General features: G+C 38.2%; 3 protein-coding genes across 3 annotated transcripts in view; all 3 read left to right on the top strand.

The window, feature by feature from the left end:
* LOC115733494 (disease resistance protein RPV1-like) overlaps positions 1–9,354 on the top strand; it is a 61,909-nt gene extending 52,555 nt beyond the window's left edge. Inside the window, exons 4-5 of the mRNA XM_048280686.1 lie at positions 7,410–7,685; positions 7,777–9,354. Of these exons, the coding sequence (XP_048136643.1) occupies positions 7,410–7,685; positions 7,777–9,354 (1,854 nt within the window). The remainder of the gene's footprint in view (positions 1–7,409; positions 7,686–7,776) is intronic.
* An 8,042-nt stretch (positions 9,355–17,396) lies between these two features.
* LOC125315514 (disease resistance protein L6-like) lies at positions 17,397–17,909 on the top strand. Its single transcript, XM_048280685.1, has one exon. The coding sequence runs from the start codon at positions 17,397–17,399 to the stop codon at positions 17,907–17,909; it is 513 nt and encodes a 170-aa protein (XP_048136642.1).
* Positions 17,910–17,996: 87 nt separating this feature from the next.
* LOC125315513 (disease resistance protein RPV1-like) lies at positions 17,997–21,672 on the top strand. Its single transcript, XM_048280684.1, has 6 exons — positions 17,997–19,256; positions 19,334–19,669; positions 19,772–20,600; positions 21,144–21,284; positions 21,351–21,485; positions 21,608–21,672. The coding sequence occupies exons 1-6, from the start codon at positions 18,243–18,245 to the stop codon at positions 21,670–21,672; spliced, it is 2,520 nt and encodes an 839-aa protein (XP_048136641.1). The 5' UTR covers positions 17,997–18,242.
* The last annotated feature ends 1,869 nt before the right edge of the window (positions 21,673–23,541 follow it).

Raw genomic sequence — 23,541 nt, 5'->3', positions numbered from 1 at the left:
ATTGAAAATTGACACGTCATTGATGTTGGTCAAAACTGGTTAGAATGACTAAATTAATACAAATATAAAATATTTATGACTGAATTAACAAGAGAAAGATTTGAGACAAAATTGGCACTACTACAATAATTGAGGACTTTTTTGATAATTTGTAAGGGTGGGTGGGTGGGGAAAGCATGGAGCTTTTCTTCACGGCAACTAGGGTGGGAAAGTGGTCGGTATAAAAGAAAAGAAAGAGAGAAAAACAGAGGAGGCAGATTCTCGTGGAGGAGGTGGCAAAAAGAAAAAAGGAAAAGAACAGATAGAGAGAGCCGTCGGGGCATGTGCCAGGAACAAAAGCGAAGTCAAGTTTAGCACAACGTTTGTTCAAGTTAGAACCAAAATGTGAAAACCCCTCATTTGCCATCATCTGTAAAACTTTTCTTTTGTTTTGACAAAAAAAAAAAGTAAAAAATTTGTTAAAGGGAATTTTTCTCTGATAAAATTATATAATTTTCTCCTATTTCGTGAAAAGGAAGAGAAAGGAAAGGAAAGAAAGAGACAAAAAAAAAAAAACTAAATTTTAGCATCTATCTCCATTTGTTTTAATGAAAATGAGCGATTTGGAAACCAATTTCCGAAAAGTGATTGCTTATTTCGTTTAGAAAAATTAGTCAACTAAAATGTTTTCATCATCAATAACAATCTATGTCTAACTATTTTCGAAGGTAATGAAAAAAAATTCCATTTCTTTATTTTTTAAGCGACATAAGCGATTAATTTTTGGAAAATATTTTCCAAATCTCTCATTTTCCGCGAAACAAACGGAGAATTCAGAACTTTTTTTTTTTTTTATCTCATAAGTAATCCTCAACTTCTACTTTTATTGTAACTCTATGGACCTAATATCTAAAAAAATCCTCGACTTTAGCATCCATCCCAAAGATGCGGACGCATCAGGCTGAATCCATTGGCTCGCAAGCTCCACTCGGTCCTTATCGGTTAATCCAACTAATGGTGAGAGATTAGCTGATTCTAAGGAACAATTCGCAAGATTCAACAAGGTTCCATCAGCTAGTCAAGTAACATCGGTGTCTATTCAAGCCGAGGTAGGTTTTGGTCATAACATGTTTCGAGGAGATCTAATTCAAAATGTTGAAATGAAGACTATTGGCCAAGTTATAGATAGTGGCAATGCCGACAACCTAGATGCCGACAATGGAGTTATTGACAAAGCAAATGCCAATTCTTCCCTAGCCAATTAAGTTCTGCTTTATCCATAATAGTTGTGATTCTTCCTTGTCGGTTATGTTTTAAGTTACCGTTTCATCAAGATAGTTGCCAATTTCGAAGGAGATGAATAACATATTAATGGGCGGTTGTCTTGGATGAAGTCCTTTGCTTTTTGTTAATCTCCAGAGATGTTTATGGAGCTGTCCATGTTGGTGGATGAAATTAGAGAGAAGAACAGCAAGGCTGAAGATTCAAGATTTCAAGTTGTTGTGTCTTTAATGCTTTCTAGTTCCTAGGACTTTTTATGCATTTCTAGTTAATAGGAGTTTAATAGCTTTCTGTTTCTCACGTCATCTATTCCCTATGTTTTGATTGACATCTAATCCTCATGTCGTTGTTAGTTGGGTGAGTCTATAGTTTTTGTTTCTTGTTTATTTCCTATGTCGAAGTCCCTCTATATAATGAGGTGAAATATCAATTATAAGGTAGACGATGATTTGATGAATATGAAAACTTGTGATATTTTCCTCAATTGAGTGAATCTCTTTAGAGATTGGATAACTCATTGATCTCTTTATCCTTGAAAAATGGATTACTTCGTTGTGGTGGGCCAGAAAGCCCTTTATCCTTGGTAGGTGATATCTTGAGGCCTTGATGGTGAGCTTTTCTATCCTGAAACCCTTTATCCTTAGTTGGTGGCATTGCCTTTAGACTACGCTTCATCAAGCTCGATTGTTGGTGCGTCCTTCACGCCTCGATGTTGATCGTACTCTATCTTTATCGGCTCTGTATTGGTAGCTGGTGGTTTGTCCTTTACGCCTCGGTATAGTTTGTCTCTATCCTGCATTTGCATATCATTTCCTTCACCGACATCCTTCCCCATACACTCAATTCTATCCTCGGTTCCTTCATCCATCACTTTAAACGACATTCACCCGCCTTGCGCATGCATCATTATATCCAATTTTTTTATCTCAAAAAAAATCCCCAACATTTATTTTGTCCTATTCACCACGATTAGCCTTCCGTCCTAAATCACCCTTAATTAATTCTATATGGCATTTTCACTTCGTTAATGAATTACATCTTAAGAAAGCTTAGATGAAAAATTTCCTCAACTTCTCTTTTGTTTTCTATTTTCCCTACATACTACAGAGAGATACAATGCCACTCAAGACAGCACATTTCGGATTCTCCTCGGCACTCAACAGCCTAAAAAGTGAGTAGACATGAAGATCCGATTATCCGAACGAATGATATCAAATCTCGTATCCCCGAAACCTGTTGTTTCCGAATTTTGAGGATTCATTGGTAAGTTCGTTGAGAAAGTTCGCGCCATGTGGGATTAATTAATGGGGATTATGGACGGAAGGTCGATAGTGGTAGAATTGAGATAAAAGTAAAAGTTGAGGATTTTTTTATGAGACTCAAAAGTTTTGAATATAATTGAGACAAAAGTAAAAGTTGACGATTCTTTATGATAAAAAAAAGTTTTGGAAAAATTGGGACAGATGCTAAAGTTGAGGATTTTTTTAGTATTAGCCTGATAAGCGCATTGAAAATCATAAAACTTATTATGGAAGTGCTATTGAGTGCTAAAACATTAAAAAAATTCAAGACTTGCTAACATACAATTCTAACGTAACTTTTTATTATTATTTTATCTTTCTTACATGGCGTTGACGGAAAATGCAAAGATCATTTTGGATCCACGTCTCCCTCTCTTAATAGTTTTCATTGTCTTGCTTCACCTGTAAATCAAGGCTTGCCGCACTCTCAAATTTCAGATATGTACTCGGACATGTGCATACATAGACATAAGCTAGAGATTGAAGAAAACAGGTACCTTAGAAACAAAACTATATATATTGGCCATTTACCATCATAATTTGAACAAGTTGAGGATGAACTTCCGGATAGCCGGGATTCCAAACTGATGTCTCCAAACTACAAATGTATAATGAAAGCTTCAAGGAGACAATAAAGGAAAATACTTCTACACTATTGTCAAATCATCCTTGCTTAGCTAAAAGAGATGACTCCGCCAGTGATGATTGATGCTGTCTAACCTCCTAAGATTATTATGACCACGAATCAATGTGAGGACTGTTTTTCTCATTCGGTAGAAGATAACACTTCTGGAAATGAATTTCTACTCATGATAATATTTACGGAAGTGAATTTCTACTCCAGAAATGCTTATGGAGCATAAATTCATTTGGTAATGTAATAATTTTTACTTTTAAAAGAAATTTCTATTTCTGAAGTTTTTTTCGATCACCCTTTTTTCGATCATACCTACCTCCGCCGACCGCCGCCGCCGCCGACCATCGTCGACCGCCACCCATCGCCGATCTCCACTGGCCACCACCCGCCGATGCCACCCCAATAGCTAACCACCACCCACAGTCGACCTTCACCGGCTGCCGCCCAACGCCGTTCGTAATAGTGTCCTATTGCCCCCGCAATCGCTGCCAACCGCATCCCGCCGCCGACAGCCACCAATCGTCGACTACCGCCACCGCCAACCACTACCCATCGCCAACCTTTGCCGGCCACGATCGCCACCAACCATCGACTTTCATTGGCCGCCACTGCCGCCAATTGCTACCAACTATCGACCACCGCGTCGGCCGCTGCTGTGGAGTCGCCGTCTCCGACGGCCGAAGTAAAAAATAATAATATTTTTAATAGTAAAAATTATTTTTAAAGAAATTTTAAAATTTTAAAAATGAAGTAGAAATTTTTCAACCACCGATAATAATTTTTCATACAAAATTTCGTGTCAATAATGTTTCAAAAGTAGAAATTTGCAATCATTACCAAATGAATTTCTCCGATTAGAAATAACTTCTGAAGCAAAAGTAGAAAAATCAACTTGTACTTATGAGAAGAAGTAGAAAAATCAACTTCTGATCAGAAATTAATTTATAAAGCGAAACTGTTACCATATGTGCCCCGAGTCACTCCGGATGGAAGCAGTGGATTCACAAATGTTATCCTTGTTGATATGATCTTGAGAGTATTATGCCTTCCTAGAGGTGATGCTGAAATCTAATGTTTGGGTAAGTAATTAGTCTCCTTTACTTCTTAATTAGCCTATAAACCTCTGTCACGCTACATTAGTTGCCGTCGAAAACCTACTTGATCAACTAGATTGGAAGACACCAAATTGAAATTTGAGAAGGACCTGGGCATCCCAGGTATAGTATTGTCAGCTCTATGCTGGATTGACTATGAAACAACAGATTGGTTGGATCAACAGAAGGAAAAAATATCTCATGCATCATTACTAACTCAACTCATCCGTTAACATGCACATGGGGAATATTTGTTTCACTGAAAAATTTACGATCAAGGAAAATATTTTTTTTATAGAGATCATTTTTAAAGAAAATAGTTAGTTTCTTTTTGACTGTTAGTTTGGGGAAAGTGATTTCCTTCTTGTCATTCTACGAAACCTTAGTTTTGTGTTGGTTGGTGGTGCGGGGAAAGTGACTTCCTTCTTGTCAGAAGTAGAAGTCGTTTTTCCCCTCCAGTATAAACTTGTTGTTTTTCTTTTATGAAAAACATATTTTGTCAATCGATTAGTTTTTTGTCATCAAACCATTAAAAAATTTGATTTTTTTTCTCAGAAACAGTTTCCCTTCAAACATACGGTTCCTATTCGCTACTTTTGATTTTCCCAATGGTCTTAAAAAGATGTACTGTTAACGGTTCTGTACTACGTTTTACGTATTTTCTTCTTTCTGCTGTCGGTGATATAGCGGAGTCTGTATTGATCCTTACTCGACGGCCGACGCTCCAACTAATGCCAAGACTAGACATAATTACTTCGAAAAATAATTTCTTCTTGCAAACTTAAATTTGTTATTTAATGAATCGGACCCGGAAGCTTCTAGCATAGGTGGCAACCCATTGACTGATCATTGGAGTCTTTTAGGAAATTTCTCAGAAACTTCTTGGATGATGACTCAAGGTGTTGACTATATTGACTCAAGCCTCGTTCCCTGTTTCCACGACGCCCGAGACTGAGAGGCTATCATGTTGAGAGACCGCGCCCAGATCAAGCACACCCAAAGCAAACTTTCCTTGAGAGAACGAGAGGGATTTGAACATCTGTGGTGTTTAAAGATCCTACAATGGAGAGAGGGACGAATTCACAGGCGTCATCCGGACCTTCATACGAGGTTTTTCTCAGTTTTCGCGGACCCGACACCCGTCATGGATTCACCGATTGTCTTTACCACGGTATGGTTGCGGCCGGGATTCTCGTCTTTAGGGACGATGAATCCCTCCGTGTCGGTGAAAGAATTGGTGGTGAACTTCTACGAGCAATTGAGAATTCCAAGATCTACATTCCCATATTCTCCACAAATTATGCTTCGAGCCACTGGTGCCTCCGAGAGCTCACGTACATGGTCCAGTGCGCCTCGAAATCGAATGGGAACAAAGAGATTCTGCCGATTTTCTTTGACGTGGAACCTGTTGATGTCAAGCTCAAAACAAACTTATACAGACAGAATCTTTCGCAGATCCAGAAAACGTTTCGCACTGAAGTAAAGTCATGGGAAAAGGCTCTCATTGATGTGGGCAAGAGAAAAGGATGGAACTTGAAGAAAGATGAAGGGTAAATGTCTTAAAACTTTTCAACTCTCATCTGTAGATTTCCCTTTCCTCCATATTCAGTTTAATTGCAATATTTTTGGTGGAAAATATAGTTTATTCATCTCGTCGTGAAGAATGGGATCCTCACAGGTGGCGGCCAATATTGGCCGCTACCGCTATTGGCCACTAGAGCGGAGAGAATGGAGTTCTCTTTGGTGTTAGCACACCCTAGATTTTTTTTTTTTGTTGGTGTTATTTCATCAACACAGGAGGGCAATTGATTCACTTAGGGAGTAGCATTTTTACGATATAAACGTCGTCCTTAACACGGTTGTTACATTATGGCAGCCAAGGAAATTTGATCCAATCGGTAATTCAAGCTATATTGGCAAAGCTGAATGTCAGTTATAAAAATGTGACTGAACATCTAGTTGGAGTTGATGATCGTGTGGATGCTATAATCAAGATGTTGGATGTGAAGTCAGAGAGTGTGCAATTCCTCGCAATCCACGGAATGGGTGGTGTTGGCTAAACAACACTAGCCAAAGTTGTCTTCAACCGATTGTCTTCTCAGTTCCAAGGCTCAAATTTCCTTTCGGATGTTCGAGAGTCATCAGAACGACATGGCCTGGTATATTTGCAAAAACAACTGCTATCCAAGTTCCTTGATTCTCGTTCTGTCAACCAAATTCATGACGCGGATGGTGGGATCAACATGATTAAAAGGGTGCTTTGTAGTAAAAAAGTTCTCATTGTTCTTGACGACATGGATGAAGAAAAGCAACTGAAAAGTTTGGCAGCAAAAGGAAATTGGTTTGGTTCTGGTAGTAGGATTATCGTTACTACTAGATACAAAAGTGTCCTAATGACTAATGGAGAATCCACAAGTGAAGGCCTTGTAAAGTCTGCAAATATTTCAACTTATGAAGTGCGGGAAATGGAATTTCATCATGCACTTAAGCTTTTCGATAGGCATGCCTTCGGGAGAGATTTTCCACCCGATCATTATGTCTCCCTTTCAGAAAAAGTTGTCTCCACTTTGGGAAAGCTTCCTTTAGCTCTTGAAGTGACAGGTTCATCCCTTTCAAGTAAATCTAAAGAATTTTGGGTAGACACTTTGAAGAAGCTAGAAAAAGCTCCTTCCAAAGAAGTGCAAAAAACATTGATGATAACTTATGAAAGGTTAGATGATGTACAAAGGCAAGTATTTCCGGACATAGCTTGTTTTTTTGTTAACGAAGACAAAACCTACCCATTCTACATGTGGGATGATTGTGAATGCTTTCCAAACAATACCATTGAAGTCCTCTATCTCTTGTCCTTGATAAAAATCAAAGATGACAATACTTTTTGGATGCATGACCAAGTCCAGGACTTCGGAAGGGCAATTGTCCGTGAAGAAAATTTCAAAGATCCCTACGAGCGTAGTAGAGTGTGGAATCATCGGGAAGCCCCGAGCATTCTAAAGCAAAAAGAGGTATAGAAAGGGAATACCAATCTATATTCATGTGAATTTTTGTAGACTTTAGCACTTGAAATTGTTTGCTTTTGACCTTCACAAGTGGACTTCTTGGTGTTTCCATTGTCGGGGAAGTAGGAAAATAGAAGCACTGTCACTAGGAAATCGTGGGGACGTTCTTACGCATGATGAAGTTGCTAATTTACGAAACCTGAGGTTCTTGGAAGGGAATGGGGTGTTCCTTGTCGGAGACTTCACTAATCTTCTCCCTAATTTAAGATGGTTTTCTTGGCGATGGTGTCCGCACGAGTTTGTGGCTACAAACTTTCATCCGACTAATTTAGTTGTTCTTGACCTTTCACACAGCTCTGTTTCAGAGAAATGGATTGGCTGGAACCAAATCAATGTATGATATGAGTCCCAGTCCTTGTATACGGGTATCATTTCTTGTCATTTTTTTATACGGAGCGTTTCTTAGTATATATTTTATTTTGCAGGTGGCAAGTAAACTAAAAGTACTAGATCTTAGCAATTGCGAGAACTTAATGAGAACACCCGATTTATCTACGTTGGTGTCCTTGGAGAGATTGATTCTTGAAGACTGTCGCAACCTAATTGAAATTGACCCATCCATTGGTAAATTAAAGCTCCTAACGATTTTGAACTTGAAGGGATGTGATTCTCTTCAAGAGTTGCCTGAAGAAATAGGAGGTCTACGGGCGTTGACAGAGATTGTCATGCCTAAGACGCTAAATGAACTTCCAAGGACGTTTGGTAATTTGCGGTCATTGTTGATCCTTGATGTATCACATAGTCAGATTAGCAGACTGCCTTACTCGATTGGAGGGCTAGTGAAACTTAGGCGGTTGAATTTATCCGGGTGTACGAAGATAGAGAAACTCCCAGACTCGTTTGAGAAGTTACAATCCTTGGTGGAGTTGGATTTGTCATCGACAAGTTTGGGTCACTTGCCTAATTCAATCGGCAATCTAAAGCAATTGAAAATACTTAGGATGACCCGCATAAGCCGGATAACAAAATTACCAAGTGCGATTGGGCTGGTGGAGAAGCTTGAAGAGTTAGATGCTAGTGGATGTTACAACTTGACCGAAATCACTAATGAAATGGGGAGATTGTCTTGTTTGAGGATCCTAGACTTGTCATACACACTTATATCTAGCTTGCCCACCACATTGAGCTACCTCTCTAATCTGCAAATACTTAAGTTGGAATCATGTCTTGAGCTTAAACGGTTGGGGTGGCTTCCCTCGAGTTTGACTTGTCTAAAATGGACTTCTGATGAAGATGTGCGATATGAGTGGGAAAATATCACTGCTTTGCCCACATTAGGGCTGCCAAAAGAAGTAAAGTTGCGCAGCACCATTCATATTCCTTCCCTTCCGTCTAGTTTAAGAGAGTTAGAACTTGGAAATCTGGAGTTAGAACTTGGAAATCTGGAGATTGACTCGTCCAATTTTTCCAATTTGAAGAACTTGTCGACCTTGCGATTAAATAGTTGTTTGATATGGGAATACACTGGGACGTCTAGTTACAATTGGCAGGGGAACATTACTGATATGACGAACAGCACAACGTTTGACTGGGGAGTGGAATATTCGAGACTTTCAAATTTGTGTAGGCGTGATTTCCCCGCAAATGCACTGGATCTGTCGCCCATGAAGAATCTCCAAGAGGTACATTTGCTGGGGTTCATGCATTTAGTTGAGCTTTGCGGCCTTGCAGAATTGGGATCCCTTTGCTTCTTATCGGTCGTGGATTGCAATTCCATGGAAAGGATGTCAGGCCTATCGAAATTGAGAAAGCTGAGGAAGCTCAGAGTAGGAGAATGTCCAAAGCTAAGAAGGCTGGAAGGTCTGAACCACTTGGAATCTTTACAGAAGTTGTGGATTCACGATTGCAGATCGTTGGAGAGTTTGGCCGACACCTCAGATTTGCATTTAGAATGTTCCACAATTGAGCGTTGCGGGCTGTTGCCCAACCGTAAAAGTTATTGTAGATGTCATCATAACACAGATTCGGTGGTTAATGAACACGACCACGCTGGGTATTTTTGAGCCGATGAAAGTCTGGCAAGTACGTATCTTGTCTGTAAGGGAGTCGGAGCACAAGACTTGATTGTTGGCCTTAGAGTGTTCTTGCGTAGCATCTGCACTCCCTCGAGCTTTCCATTTCCTTGCACCCACAGGTAATCAGTCTCCCTTCAATTGGAAAACATATGCTCTGTTTTCTTATTATTTTCCATACGAAGCAGAGGCTGAGAAGCTAAAGCTACTGCCTGTGTGACAATCGGCTGCGAGTTAGGCTCTATTAATGATCTGAACTTGCCGCGTTGCCTTTGTGATAATCTGGATGTGAATCATTGCTTTACTTTTGCACCTAAGCTCCTCCGATGTATATCACCTGTTTGATGAAATGCCTGAATTGGGTCAGCGTGTGTTTCCATTTTCGATGCAGGCCTTGATGGAGAATTTCCTTCACTACTAAATTGTTGATCGACTTTTGTCATATAGGCCTATTTTCAAGGATGTTCTTCATCAAAAATCATGTTGGCCGAGGTACCTATTATATGTTTGATAAAATTTCTGAGCTAGATTCACCTTTGTTCCATTATGTAATGCTGGCCGAGAACCTCATGCATAAAATTGAATTGATCCTGATGTGTTTTCGAGTTCACATGAAACCGAATTGATTCCTATATCTGTTTACTTATTTTTGAACTGATCCTGTGTTGTCGTTCTGTAAAATTTGCTGAATCCCCATAATGATCATCTCCTTGTATTGATGGAACATGGGATTTCTGAATTTTCTCGCATGGCATATATCTGGCTGAACTGGATCTTTCAGTGTATTGCATCAGCGTACTGATATGTTGATTGTAGGCTGAGAGTTCCCTATGTAGTTTGGAGTTGCATGTGATTGGTTCATGCTATTGTTATTTCGCTTGCCTGAGAGCCTTCTCCTACTCAATTTGCTGACCTTATCACATCTATTTACACTATAGAAAAGGCATGTTTCGTGTGTTTCGAGCTTACCATGTATGATTTTGATTCGGAATTTAATACCTTCAGTTTTTCCATGAATGCATTCGGACTTATTAGATTGTGTTCGATCTCGCTTTCCTTATGCCCGAGTGGGAGAACTTCTCTCTTTGACGTCCATTTGTTCTTCGCTCATTTATTTCATGTCATAATTAGTCACATTGATACATGATGACTATCATTGTCTGTGTCAAAACAATTTATATCTCATGATACCTTTCTATTCATTACTCGGCCTTGGGATGATTGGGAAATAAATATTTTCACCTACACATCTTTCGAACCAAAAGTGGGAACATACATGTACGTTGTCTAGTATATGTTCAAATCTTGCTGCGTGATGTAGCTACCTGCTCTTTATTTGTGGGATATGGGCCTTGATTACCATTTCTTTGCTGGTCGTTTGTGGGACATGAATCGATCGCAGGCTCATTTGAACCTATGTCAATGTCCCATAATGAAGTGCTAATATATAGTTGATTCCCTGGTAATTTAGGACATATTTAATCATCAATTGCATGGGCGAAGCGGTGATAACACATGCTATAAATTGCTGTAAGAGACCATGGAGTGTGATTTCGAGGGGTCATGGGCTGATTTAGATGTTAATTGGATAATTCTTAATTGCATGTCATTTAGTATAGCTTGGCATAGTTTACCTTGAATTACGGATAGGCTTGCAGATAATAAAAAGGTCTCTTTAGAGTTGGTAGTTTTTGAATTAGCTCATGGCACTCATGTACCGAGGCTCAATAACGAGGCCATGGGTATTCTTTGCCCGACACCACATCGGGTTTTACTTTTTCGCACTTTATATAGTTTTTTTTTCATCGTGCTCGGTGGATGTGATATTTTGAGTTTAGCTCACAGTTCTTGTTCAGGATTTAACAACGTGGTCACGTATATACTTTGCCTGACTTGTATAGAGTTTACTTTCTCACACTTCACTTTTACGCCTCATATCACTTTGATGCGTTCCTGTCATTATCGTGATTTGGACACGATCTTATCTTATATTTTTGATTGAAGTTTTTTTTTTCCTGCAAAAAAAAAAAAAAAAAACAAAACGCATTAACACTTTTAGGAACGTTCTTGGGGTGTTAAAACTCGACAAGGCTGGCTCATGTCTTTCGTAGCAAGACAAGTTTTGAAACCAAAATGGCACTACTTAAACGTTAGCGTAATCAAGTTTTGTCCCTAGATCTCTCTTTTTGGTGGGAAGGCTCATAACTTGTCCCACATAGGTTAGTGGTGACTTCATCTAGATAGAATTCAAATCTAATTTCCTGTCGCTCACCATAAGGGTTTGGGAGAACCTTTGTTGAACGAGAGCGAGCACCTCGATGGGGGAACTGTCCATTCCCGTGTAAAATACAGTTAAACCTGCTCCTGTGAATCGCCTTTTGGAGGGTTACGACAAAGTTGTTACCATAAATTCGTAATTGAGAAGTCGAATAAGAGTTGATAACCATAATTGAAGCTTAACTGGAAAAAAGAGTCAATGATTCACCCAAGTTGAAGTTGAGATTTCTCCATGTAAAAGGTAATCAATTATTCCAAAATTTAAGGTTGGTAATTGCACAACGACCACTACATGTTGGTAAATAACTTAAAAAGCAACCGCTATACTTAACCGGAGAAATGTTCAACATCTTGCCATCATCACTGTTTAAAACGTTGTTAAATTCTCCATAATGTCGACAACCTAGAATATACTTAACTTTCTTGTAAAATTTGCAAGAGGTTACTTATAAATTGTGTAGTATTGATACGTTACTTATATTGATGGTAACTTAATTGGGCACATATGGCAACACTTTTTCTCTAGAAATTAAATTTTGGAGAGAAGTAAATTTTATTTTTACTTTTTTGAATGGCTCCAGAAGTAGAAAAGCGGAGTTGCGTAACCAAATAGATTTTTGTTCTAGAAGCTCTTCCGGAGTAGAAATTCTACTCCAAAAGTGTTATCATGCACGCCCTATGAACCACGCATGTAAAATTTAAGATATGCAATTTACTAATTTATTTGGACATTGATAAATTGCTTATAATGTTGCCTATCTACTTCTTATTCTCATAAAAGGTAAAGAAGATGGTGATGTATTATAAGTCACTTGAACGTTGCCATGTTCCTTATAAGTTTGTTAGTTTATGACAAAACTTGCAAAATCTGAAGAAGTGGGTAAGTTACTAATATATTGTGATGTCAATAAATTTCCTATAACTATGGTATTTAACTAAGCACATTTATAAAATTCCACAGAGTATGGTATGTTACCAATTTAAGGGAATATTGGTAAGTTCATTATCGTATTAATAAGTTATAACGACACTTGATACTTAAATTAGTCGATAATGTATCGATTTATTTGAAGGTTAATAAAAAAAACCAGATAACGGGGATAATTTAAAAGAAGTTGGTCATTTTATTGATTGTTACATTAATAAGTTACTAACGACACTTGTACACTTTTAAATTATCGTTGATAAAAACATGATAATGGTGATAATTTGAAAGAAGTTGGTTATTTACTACTTTATTGGAAAATTAGTAAATTCTCTCTAGTGGTGGTAGTTCACAAACCACGCTTGTAAAACTTGATCACTCACTAAATTATTGAGAGGCTGGTAAATTCCTTGTCCATGAGGTATTTTACTAAAAGCACACGTAAAAATTTCAAAGAAGTTGATAAGTTAAATGTCAGTGGTATATTGGTACTTTATATTATCCATAAATGACTATCTACACTTGTAGAATTACAGAGGAGTTGGTACTTCCCTAATTTTTTTGGATGTTTGCATAATCATGAAAACGAGGGTATCATACCATGAGGCAAAATACCTGTCATAGTCTTTCGCCAACAAGATTGGAAAATTACCCGCAATTATAAAGCGGTCACGTGCCTCATCGTGAGCCCAAATTTTGGACTCGAAGAGACATTCTGAGACAAGGAAGAGTCTATCTTTATTTAACTAGGCAAAACGTGTATGTCTTCTTACTACAAAGTCAAGAATATGTGCTTCGAGGACGGTCGGATCGCAGATTCTTATCCTCCATTTTGATAATAATTAGATGTAGCAAGAAAATCACTATGTTATCATCGAAGACCATCGATGCTTTTTATGAAATTGAACATCCGTACAATAGCTTGATGGCAACAAATCTCCAACATTCATACACTTCCAATTAGTTTTAGATTTTAATCCAGATGTTTATTTAAACTATGATTTTATTTTTCTTTTGGTTTGTATGACGATGAAGGCGAAAAGTACACTTTTAGTGCTAAAAGTTGTACAGGAGATAACTTTAGTGCCAAAAGTTTCATTCAGATTACTTAAGTGTAAAATTTTTGCAAAAAAGAATGTTTTAATGCCAAGCCAGATTTGATCAGCCAGAAATATGATATGGCATTATTTTACTAATATTTCGTGTTGATGTGACTCAAATGAGGTCCAATCAGCAACTAAAAAAGGCAAAAATTAAAAGAAAATATTAAAAATGAAAATACAACTTTAATTAGTTTACAAAAATAAATAAAATTTTGGAAAAAATCAAAAAAATAAAAAATTTATTTAAAATAAACTGAAAAATTCTGTTAAAAAATTCACAAAATAAAGTAAAAAACTCAAAAATAAAAGTTGCAGACATGCGGCGAGGACTTGTGAAAGCCCTCACTGCCTAGTAAGGTTTGTACTCCGTTTTTTTTTTTTTTTTAAAGGTTTTTGTTAAATTTTAAACTTATTTTTAATTATATTTTATATAAAATTTTTATTTTCAAAGAATTTATTTTTAGATAATTTTTAAACTTGAATTTAATTTATTTTAAAGTGTAGAAGTCCATGTTCGCTTATTATTATTTTTAATTGTCATTTGACATTAAAAAATTAATTACTAATGACACGTGATAATTTTAGCCAGAAAATTTCACCGGATGCATCAATCCTTTTGTATTTGACTTGGCACTAAAGTGATCCGACTGAAACTTTTTGACACCAAAGTGACTTTCGTGTATAACTTTTGACACTAAAAGTGTACTTTTCCCGATGGCGAAGCAGCATCTGGATGATGACGAGATTACAGATGAATATGAATTTAGAGTGCTTCTTGGTTGATATAGAGAAACTATTTTCTTGATAATACCAACAAAAAAGACAGGTCATGGTAAATTTTTTGAGCTGATGACAATGACTTAATCATAAAGAAAAAGAAAACGATGAGTCCGATTACTGATGGTGAGACTTTTTCTTGCTGTTTTAATTATTGAATGTCGGGTGGAAAAGAAGATACTTTCGGATATTTCTTTTACAATTTTTTTTAAACAGTGACTATTTTCACTTATATGTAGTAATGGGTTGAGAAACTTGTGCACTTCCTTTGTGAAAAAGCATCATCCCTGATCCTCTTGGGATGATAGCAACCATCCAGCCTGTGTAAAAAAATAAAATCGATTATGATGAAAATGCCAGCAAATAAGTTGGCTACTTTGTATATATGGGAAAAACAAAGGCGGAACAAAGCTCGATATATGAAAAAGAGGTTGGTCGGGTTGGGTTTGACTGTGCAAGTGAAATTACATGTTACGAAAGTTATTCAATATAACTTCGAAGAAGATGGACGAGAATAATTTGGCTACTTCGAGGATTAGCACCTACCTGTTGTTTTCTTCCTGTGATCAGGTGAAAAGTTGATGGATGCAAATCAATAAAACATTTCCGGGACCCAAACATATAATTATTTTTGAAAAGTCAGTCAATAGTTGTCAGACCAATAAACCATTTACGAAAATAATTTTGGATATTATTGGGACACTTGCAAAAGTTGGGGGTTTTTTCGATACTAAGCCAGTAGAATTGGAACAAAAAAAAGTTTTGAATATAATTAAGACAAATACTAAAGTTGAAGGTTTTTTATGAGAAAAAAAAGTTTTGGATATATTTTAGACAAATACCAATGTTTGGGATTTTTTTTTTTTGGTATTAGGCCTTTAAATAACTCGCCTCCCAGCTTGCTTTTAATTGTGCCACATTGCTCTAGAAGCTTTCTCTTGTTCACCGTTATAATGGGTTTCCTTTATTAGCTCGGTAAAAAAAAAATAGTGTTAGGTTCCCTAGCATGAATTTGGATCAGACCAAATAATTATGCCCTTAATTGAAATAAAGATAGTCGTCGGATGTTAAAGATTCAATTTTGAAGGCAACAATGGATCTATTTGACAACTACCATTAGAATTACCAGTATCTTATTTCCACTTGTTCACATTCATGACCTACATCAGCTCACATTATCTTATTAAAAAGAAAAATTTAAGTACCGTTATGGAACCATACCCATTACAACATACGCTATTCGATCAATAAGAGTTATTTAGACTCAATAAATAGATTGAAGAGTTGGATGTATATCATTCAATTAGCTTTACGTATTGTTTTCCAATATCTAGATTTCTTAAAACACCTAAGAGAAATCGTGAGAACCCCAAACTGAGTCTCACAAAAAAAAAAAAACGCAAACTCCCGTGTAATTATTGTGATGTGTTTGATTTTGTCCGTCGTACTATACATGCCGGTCTCTTGTCTTGCCCTAATCATAGTCTAGCGAGTACGTGATTACCTCAAATTACACACCTTCGAGGAAATTCAAGGGAAGAATTAGAAGCACTCCAAGGTCGAACGTTGACTGGTCGATTTTTTTTTTTTTTTTTGGGGAGGGAGGGGGACCGTGGGTTGGTGGTGGTTTGGGGGCGGGGGGTTGGAAGTAGGTTTGTATACCTTTCTTTGGTAGGAAAAAAACATAGTTACATCTCCATTAAACAAAATAATTTCCATTGAGGACTTTGCTAATCAATCCATTATTAGGTAATAGTATGGATTAAATTCGAACACTGTTTGTTAGACTACTTCGAGGGGGTCATACATAACAGGTAAAATCCCACCCCCATCCCTACAATTATAATTAGGTTTTTCATAATTGGAGAAAATTCGGGAACACGACAAAAGATGCACACTCTAAGCAAATGTATCTAAGCTATCTGCACACATTTAATTATCCTTCTTGTTTGTCATCCTGTCACAATTGCAAGAAGTTTCCATAGTCTTTCGAGTTTTGGCTGCATTCCGGAAGGAACATGTGAAACGTCGGACACTTTGAATCGTTTCTCTATCATTAACCACAACCTAAGGTGCCGTCCAAGTTACCTAGCTCGAAGATATAATAAAGACCAACACTTACGACATAATAAAAGACCAAGACAAATAACGATGACGTGCTTTCAATCTTATTAAACACAATAATGTTGCCGAAAGAAACAAACACAATCACACCAAATCTTTTAATAGTGGACTGTGGACCGCCCTCTATCTTTGGGCATTTCTTTTAATAATGGATCAGAATTTCGGAACAATTTCGTAAACCGCATGCCATTTTTTCATTCAAATCTTCAAATCTTCTCTGTTTCCACGTTCAAGTCCGGTTCAACCACCCAAAGCAATTGCCTAGCAATGCTGCAGAAGACGAAGACCATTTTTTCTCATTTTCACACGTTCAATAACCAACGATATTTCCTGATAAATCGATAAGCACATCGACTGAGAGGAGGCGAATTTGTTGTTTTAGGAAAAATTATTACTATCATTTTTGTTTTTCCGAAGGACGTGTAGAATACGTTGCTATATTGGAAAACAGTTATGCAGAATCGGTATCTTCTATTAAACAGATATAAAAGAATTAATGAGATAGAAGAGATGCAAAACAAATTCATAGTGGTTCGGTCTTCCACTTGGCTTGAATGGATGATCTATAAACTCAACCACCTCTCACAAAACTCATTCTCTTTCTACGATTCCATGACATTGCGGACTCATATATTAATCATAGATTGACCATCTATGGCCCGTCGCCTAAACTAGGCGGGCCATCTCCGTAAAAACAGCTCTCCGATCTCTTTAGCACAGCTGGCTTCATTTCCTAATCCCCGGAGGTTATTGTATTGAGAGCCCACGCTCAGATCCAAGCACACCCAAAGCAAACTTTCCTGAGAGAAAGAAAGGATTCAATATCCATGGCGTTTGAAGATCCTACAATGGAGAAAGGGACAACTTCGAGGGCATCATCCGGACCTTCGTATGAGGTTTTTCTAAGCTTTCGAGGACCCGATACCCGTCATGGATTCACCGATTGTCTTTACCATGGCATGACTAGTGCCGGGATCCTCGTATTCAGGGATGATGAATCCCTTCGCGTTGGCGAAAGAATTGGTGGTGAACTTCTGCAAGCAATTGAGAAGTCCAAGATCTATATTCCCATATTTTCCACAAATTATGCTTCGAGTCATTGGTGCCTCCGCGAGCTCACATACATGGTAGAGTGCACCTCAAAATCAAATGACAGCAAAGAGATTCTGCCCATTTTCTTCAACGTGGAACCTGCTGATGTCAAACTTAAAACAAAATTATATAGCCAAGCCCTTTCAAAGTATGAGAAGCAGTTTAGCACTGAAGTAGAGTCATGGGAAAAGTCTCTTATCGAGGTGGACGAGATAAAGGGGTGGAACTTGAAGAAAGATGAAGGGTAAATGTCTTAAACTTTTCAACTGTCATCTGTAGATTTCCTTTCCTCCCCGGTCTCGTTATTGTATTATTGGTGATATAGTCATGTAAAAGAAATGATCGTTTTGGGGTCTAGATTTCTTTTGCGTAATTTACTCAGCATCTGATGGCAATTGAGTCACTTAGCTAGTAGTTCTACAATATAAAAGTTATTGCTAACATAGTTGTTACCTTATGGCAGCCAGGGAGATCCGATCCAATCCGTAATTCAAACTGTTTTGGTTAAGCTAAATGTCAGATTTAAAAATGTGACTGAACATCTAGTTGGAGTTGATGATCGAGTGCATTCTATAATCAGAATGTTGGATGTGGAATATGATGGTGTCCAATTTCTTGGAATCCATGGAATAGGTGGGATTGGCAAAACGACACTTGCCAAGGTTGTCTACAACCAACTGTCTTCTCATTTTGAAGGTTGCAATTTCCTTTCGGATATCCGAGAGTCATCCCAACGCCGGGGTCTGGTATATTTGCAAAAACATTTGTTATCCAAGTTCTTGGATTCTAGATCTGTCGACCAAATTCATGATGTTGATGATGGTATCAACATGATTAAGAGAGTACTTTGCAAAAGAAAAGTGCTCATTGTTCTTGACGATGTGGATGACAAAGAGCAACTCAAAAGTCTAGCAGAAAAAGGTAATTGGTTTGGCTCTGGTAGTAGGATAATCGTAACTACTAGGAATAGAAGTGTCCTAATGGCCGAGGGAGAAGTAATAGGCGAAGTCCTTGCAAAAAAGCCTACAAAAATTTCAACTTACGAAGTACAAGAAATGGAATTTGAGCATGCTCTTATGCTTTTCAGTAGGCATGCCTTTAGAAGAGACTCTCCACCATATCATTATGCTTCCCTTTCGGAAAATGTTGTCTCCACTTTGGGAAAGCTTCCTTTAGCATTGGAGGTTACGGGTTCATTCCTTTCTGGTAAATCCGAAGCATTATGGGTAGACACATGCAAGAAGCTACAAAAAGCTCCTCCCATGGAAGTCCAAAGAACATTGATGATAACTTATGAAAGATTAGATGATGCACAAAAGCAAGTATTTTTGGATATAGCTTGTTTTTTTGTTAATAAGGATAGAACATACCCCTTCTACATGTGGGATGAATGTGGATACTACCCACACAATGCCATTGAAGCCCTCTTTCTCATGTCCTTGATTAAAATCAAAGATGACAACACTTTTTGGATGCATGACCAAGTGCGCGATCTCGGAAGGGAAATTGTCCATCAAGAGAATTCCAAAAATCCTTGCAAGCGTAGCAGAGTGTGGAATCACGAGGAAGCCTTGAACATTCTGAAGCGAAAAGAGGTAAAAAATGGAACCACTTTTTTTCCTGTAAATTGTTGAAGACCATTCTTGCAAAAGGAAAAGCTAATCGCTATTAGCGCTTCAAATTGTTTGCCTTTAATCTTCACATGTGGACTTCTTGGTGTTTTCATTGTCGGGGAAGTAGGAAAATAGAAGCCCTGTCACTAGGATATCGTGGAGACGTTGTAACGCAAGATGAAGTTGCTAATTTACGAAACCTGAGGTTCTTTGAAGGGAATGGGGTCTTCCTTGCTGGAGACTTTAATAATCTTCTCTCTCGTTTAACATGGCTTTCTTGGCGATGTTGCCCTTACGAGTTTGTGGCGACGAACTTTCATCTTCCTAATCTAGTCATTCTTGACGTTTCATGCAGTGATATTTCAGAGAAATGGATTGGTTGGAACCATATTAGGGTATGATACAAGTCCCACTCCTTGTACACGTATATCATTTCTCCAGTCCTTTTTTTAGTACGGATTGTTTCTTATTTTATATTTTATCAAATTGTTTTGCAGGCGGCAAGCAAACTTAAAGTACTAGATCTCAGCTATTGTAACTACTTAATGAGAACACCTGATTTATCTATGTTGGTGTCCTTGGAGAGATTGATTCTTGAAGGCTGTTGCAACTTAGTTGAAATTGATGCATCCATCGGTAAATTAGAGCATCTAACTACTTTGAACTTGAAGGGATGTGACTCTCTTGAAAAGTTGCCTGAAGAAATAGGATGTCTACAAGCTGTGATAGAGATTGTCATGCCTAATACGCTACGTAGACTTCCAGAGACGTTTGGTAATTTGCGGTCATTGTTGACCTTTGATGTGTCACATAGTCGGATTAGCAAATTGCCATGCTCGATTGGAGGGTTGGTGAAACTTAGGCTGTTGAATTTATCTGAGTGTACAAAGATAAAAGAACTTCCAGATTCGGTTGGGGAATTGCAATCATTAGTGGAGTTGGATTTGTCATCGACAAGTTTGGATCACCTACCTGATTCAATCGGCAATTTAAAGCAACTGAAAGTACTTATGATAAACCGCATAAGGGGGATAACAAGATTACCAAGTGCAATCGGGCTGATGGAGATACTTGAAGAGTTGGACGCTAGTGGATGTGGCAACTTGACCGGCGAAATCCCCGAAGAAATTGGGAGCCTGTCTTGTTTGAGAATCCTGGACTTGTCAAGCACTAAAATATCCGGATTGCCTAATTCAATTGGCAAACTAAAGCAACTGAAAGTACTTAGAATAAACAACCTAGTTGGGATAACAAGATTACCAAGTGCAATCTGGCTGATGGAGAAGCTTGAGGAGTTGCATGCTAGTAGATGTTACTTCATGAGAGGTAAAATCCCTAAAAAAATTGGGAGATTGTCTTATTTGAGGATCCTAGACTTTTCATACACAGGTATATACGAATTACCCACCACGGTGAGTGGTCTCTCCAATCTCCAAATACTTAATCTAGAATCATGTCCTGGAGGTGAACAGTTGCCAGAGCTTCCCCCAAATGTGACTTGTCTAAGATGAACTCCTAAGACTGTCCTCTCAATTTCGACCCAGCCGAGGTAATGAGCATTCTCGCGGGTGGCCCTACATTTCGTCCCCCAGCTCCCTTCTAGTTTAATAGAGTGAGAAATTGGAAATCTGGTGATTGCACAGTCGTAGAATGTTTCCATTTCCGAAAACTTGTCAACCTTGCGATTGGATAGTTGTTTGATGTCGGAATTTCCTGGTATATTTCGGGCGGAGTTGGAGGTCATCCATATGCAGCTGTGAGTTCCTCCCAAAGCACTTGATGTGTCGCACATGAGGAATTTGCAAGAGGTTCATTTGCTTGGATGCGGCCTTGAAGAATTGGGATCCCTTTGCTTCCTATCGGTCATAGATTGCAGGTCCATGGAAAGGATGTCAAGACTTATGGAAATTGAGAAAGCTAAGGAAGCTCAGAGTAGGAGAATGTCCAAAGCTAAGGAGCGTGGAAGGTCTACTGGGAATCTTCACAGAAGTGGTGGATTCACGATTGCAGGTCGTTGGAGAGTTTGGCTGACACCACAAATATGGATTTACAGTGTTCCACTATTGACGGTTGCAGGCGGTTGCCCAACCGTAACAGTTATTGAAGATGTCGTGATAACAGATATTCGGTGTTTCCTGGACTCGACCACGCTGCGTATTTTTGAGCTGGTTACACTGAATCCCACACCGACGAAAGTCCGGCAAGTGGCAAGTAAGTACGATGTGGACACCCGCATACTTTGTCTGTAAGGAAGTCAGAACAAGACTTGATTGTTTTGTTGGGCTTATTATGCTTCTTTTGTTGTTTGTTTTTATGTTTTTTCTCCTTTGAAGTTGAATTCGGATGGTCTGAAGAAGGTTTTCCCATGACAAACAGTGGTATCAAGTACGACCCATGAAGATTGAAAGCCCATTTGAAGACGAGGGATATGAGGAGTAGTACGTTGAGAAGCTCGGCACAACGATCTCGACCCGAATTCTACTCATTGTGACAATATTCTCGTCATTGGGTGGATTCGACTTTGTTATTACCAGTTACCACACAGTATCCGTCCAGCGTGTTCTTGCGAAGCATCTGCACTTCCTCGAACTTTTCGTTTCCTCGCACCCACCGGTAATCAGTCTCCCTTCAATTAGAGCAGATGCTGTGTTTTCTTGTTGTTTTACTAGGAAGCAGAGATCGAGAGACCTGAATATTGCCTGTGTGAAAATCGGCTGCGAATGAGGCTCTATTAATGGTGATCTGAACTTGCTGTGTTGCCTTTGTGATGATCTGGAGGTAATCGTTGCTTTACCTTTTCATCTAAGCTCCTTTGACGTATATCACGTGTTTGGTGAAATGAGTGAACTAGGTAAGTGGGTATTTCAATGCAGGCCTTGACGGAGAATTTCCTTCACTACTAAATTATCGATCGAATTTGTCATATAGACCTATTTTGAAGGATGTTCTTCACCAAAAATCATGTTGACCGAGGTACCTATCATTTGTTTGATAAAATTTGTGAGCTAGATCCATGTGGGTTCAATTATATAATGCTGGCCGAGAACCTCATGTATAAAATTGAACCGGTCCTGATGTGTTTTTTGCCAAGTTCATACCAAACCGAATTGATCCAGTATTCATAGAAATATTTCTGAACTGATCCGGTGTAGATATGCTTGAATTGATTCTGACTTTCTGTAGAATTTGCTGAAGCCCTGTGCGGAGTCCATTCTATTGCGAAACATGAATTTTCCAAATTTGCTCGTGTTCATTTTTGCTTCTTTTGATTCTTGTCAGTATGTTCATCGGGAAGTATCATTCTTGGTGTAAACGGCATATATGTGACTGAACCGAATTGTTCAGCGTATTGCGTCAGCATTACTGAGAAGTTCATTATATGTGCAGCTACCATAGGCCGAGAGTTTCCTATGATAGTTTGGATTTGCTTTTGATTGGTTTATATTATTTCGAGAGCCTTCTCCTACTCAAGTTGCTGACCTTATCACATCTATTTGCACTAGATGAAAGGGCATGTTTCGTGTGTTTTGAGCTTACCGTGTATGATATTGATTTGGGTTTCAATACCTTAAGTTTTGCCGTGAATACATTTGGCCTTAATTCAGTGTGTCCGATCTCGCTTTCCTTATGCCCGAGTGGAGAACTTCTCTGTTCGACATCAATCTGTTCTTCACTTGTTTAGTCCATATCATACTTTGTCACATTGACACATGATGACAATAATTCACTCTGTTAAATCAATCTATATCTCCTGATACCTTCTTTGCTCGGCCTTGGTATGATTGTTCAGCTAGATGTTCTCACCTACACATCTTTCTAGTACATGTTCAAATCTTGCAGTGTGATGTATCTGCGTGCTCTTTATTTGTGGTATATGGGCCGTTGTTGCCCTTTCTTTGCTGCTCAGTTTTGGGACATAACTTGAATTGATCCCAGGCTCATTTGAACCTTATGTCAGTTGCCCATAATGAAGTGCTAATATGTAGTTGATTTGCTAGTAATTTAGGACATGTCTAATAAGCAATTGCTTGGGTGAAACGGTGATAACGCGTGATTTAAATTGCTGGTAAGAGACGATTGAGTGCGAGTTTTGGGCGGCCTTGGGCTGATTTGGATGTTAATTGGATCATTCTTAAGCTTGATTGAAAAGTTAAACATAGGTTTTATTCCATATCGTTCTAGTATAGCTTAGCATTGTTTACTTTCAATAATGGATAGGCTTGCAAAAGATAAATAGTTCTCTTTAGAGTAAGTCTTAGATTCACTC

This window comes from Rhodamnia argentea, chromosome 6, assembly GCF_020921035.1.
Source record: "Rhodamnia argentea isolate NSW1041297 chromosome 6, ASM2092103v1, whole genome shotgun sequence".
Taxonomy (NCBI): domain Eukaryota; kingdom Viridiplantae; phylum Streptophyta; class Magnoliopsida; order Myrtales; family Myrtaceae; genus Rhodamnia; species Rhodamnia argentea.
This window is presented reverse-complemented; position numbering and strand designations above follow the sequence as displayed.

What these genes read in the sequence shown, in the direction of transcription:
- LOC125315514 (XM_048280685.1), top strand. Translation starts at nt 17,397, where the DNA reads ATGGCGTTTGAAGATCCTACAATGGAGAAAGGGACAACTTCGAGGGCA.
- LOC125315513 (XM_048280684.1), top strand. Translation starts at nt 18,243, where the DNA reads ATGTTGGATGTGGAATATGATGGTGTCCAATTTCTTGGAATCCATGGA. An exon ending in TGGTGGATTCACGATTGCAG is followed by an intron (nt 21,285 to 21,350) that starts GTCGTTGGAGAG and finishes TGACGGTTGCAG; the next exon opens with GCGGTTGCCCAACCGTAACA. An exon ending in GAAAGTCCGGCAAGTGGCAA is followed by an intron (nt 21,486 to 21,607) that starts GTAAGTACGATG and finishes TCTCCTTTGAAG; the next exon opens with TTGAATTCGGATGGTCTGAA.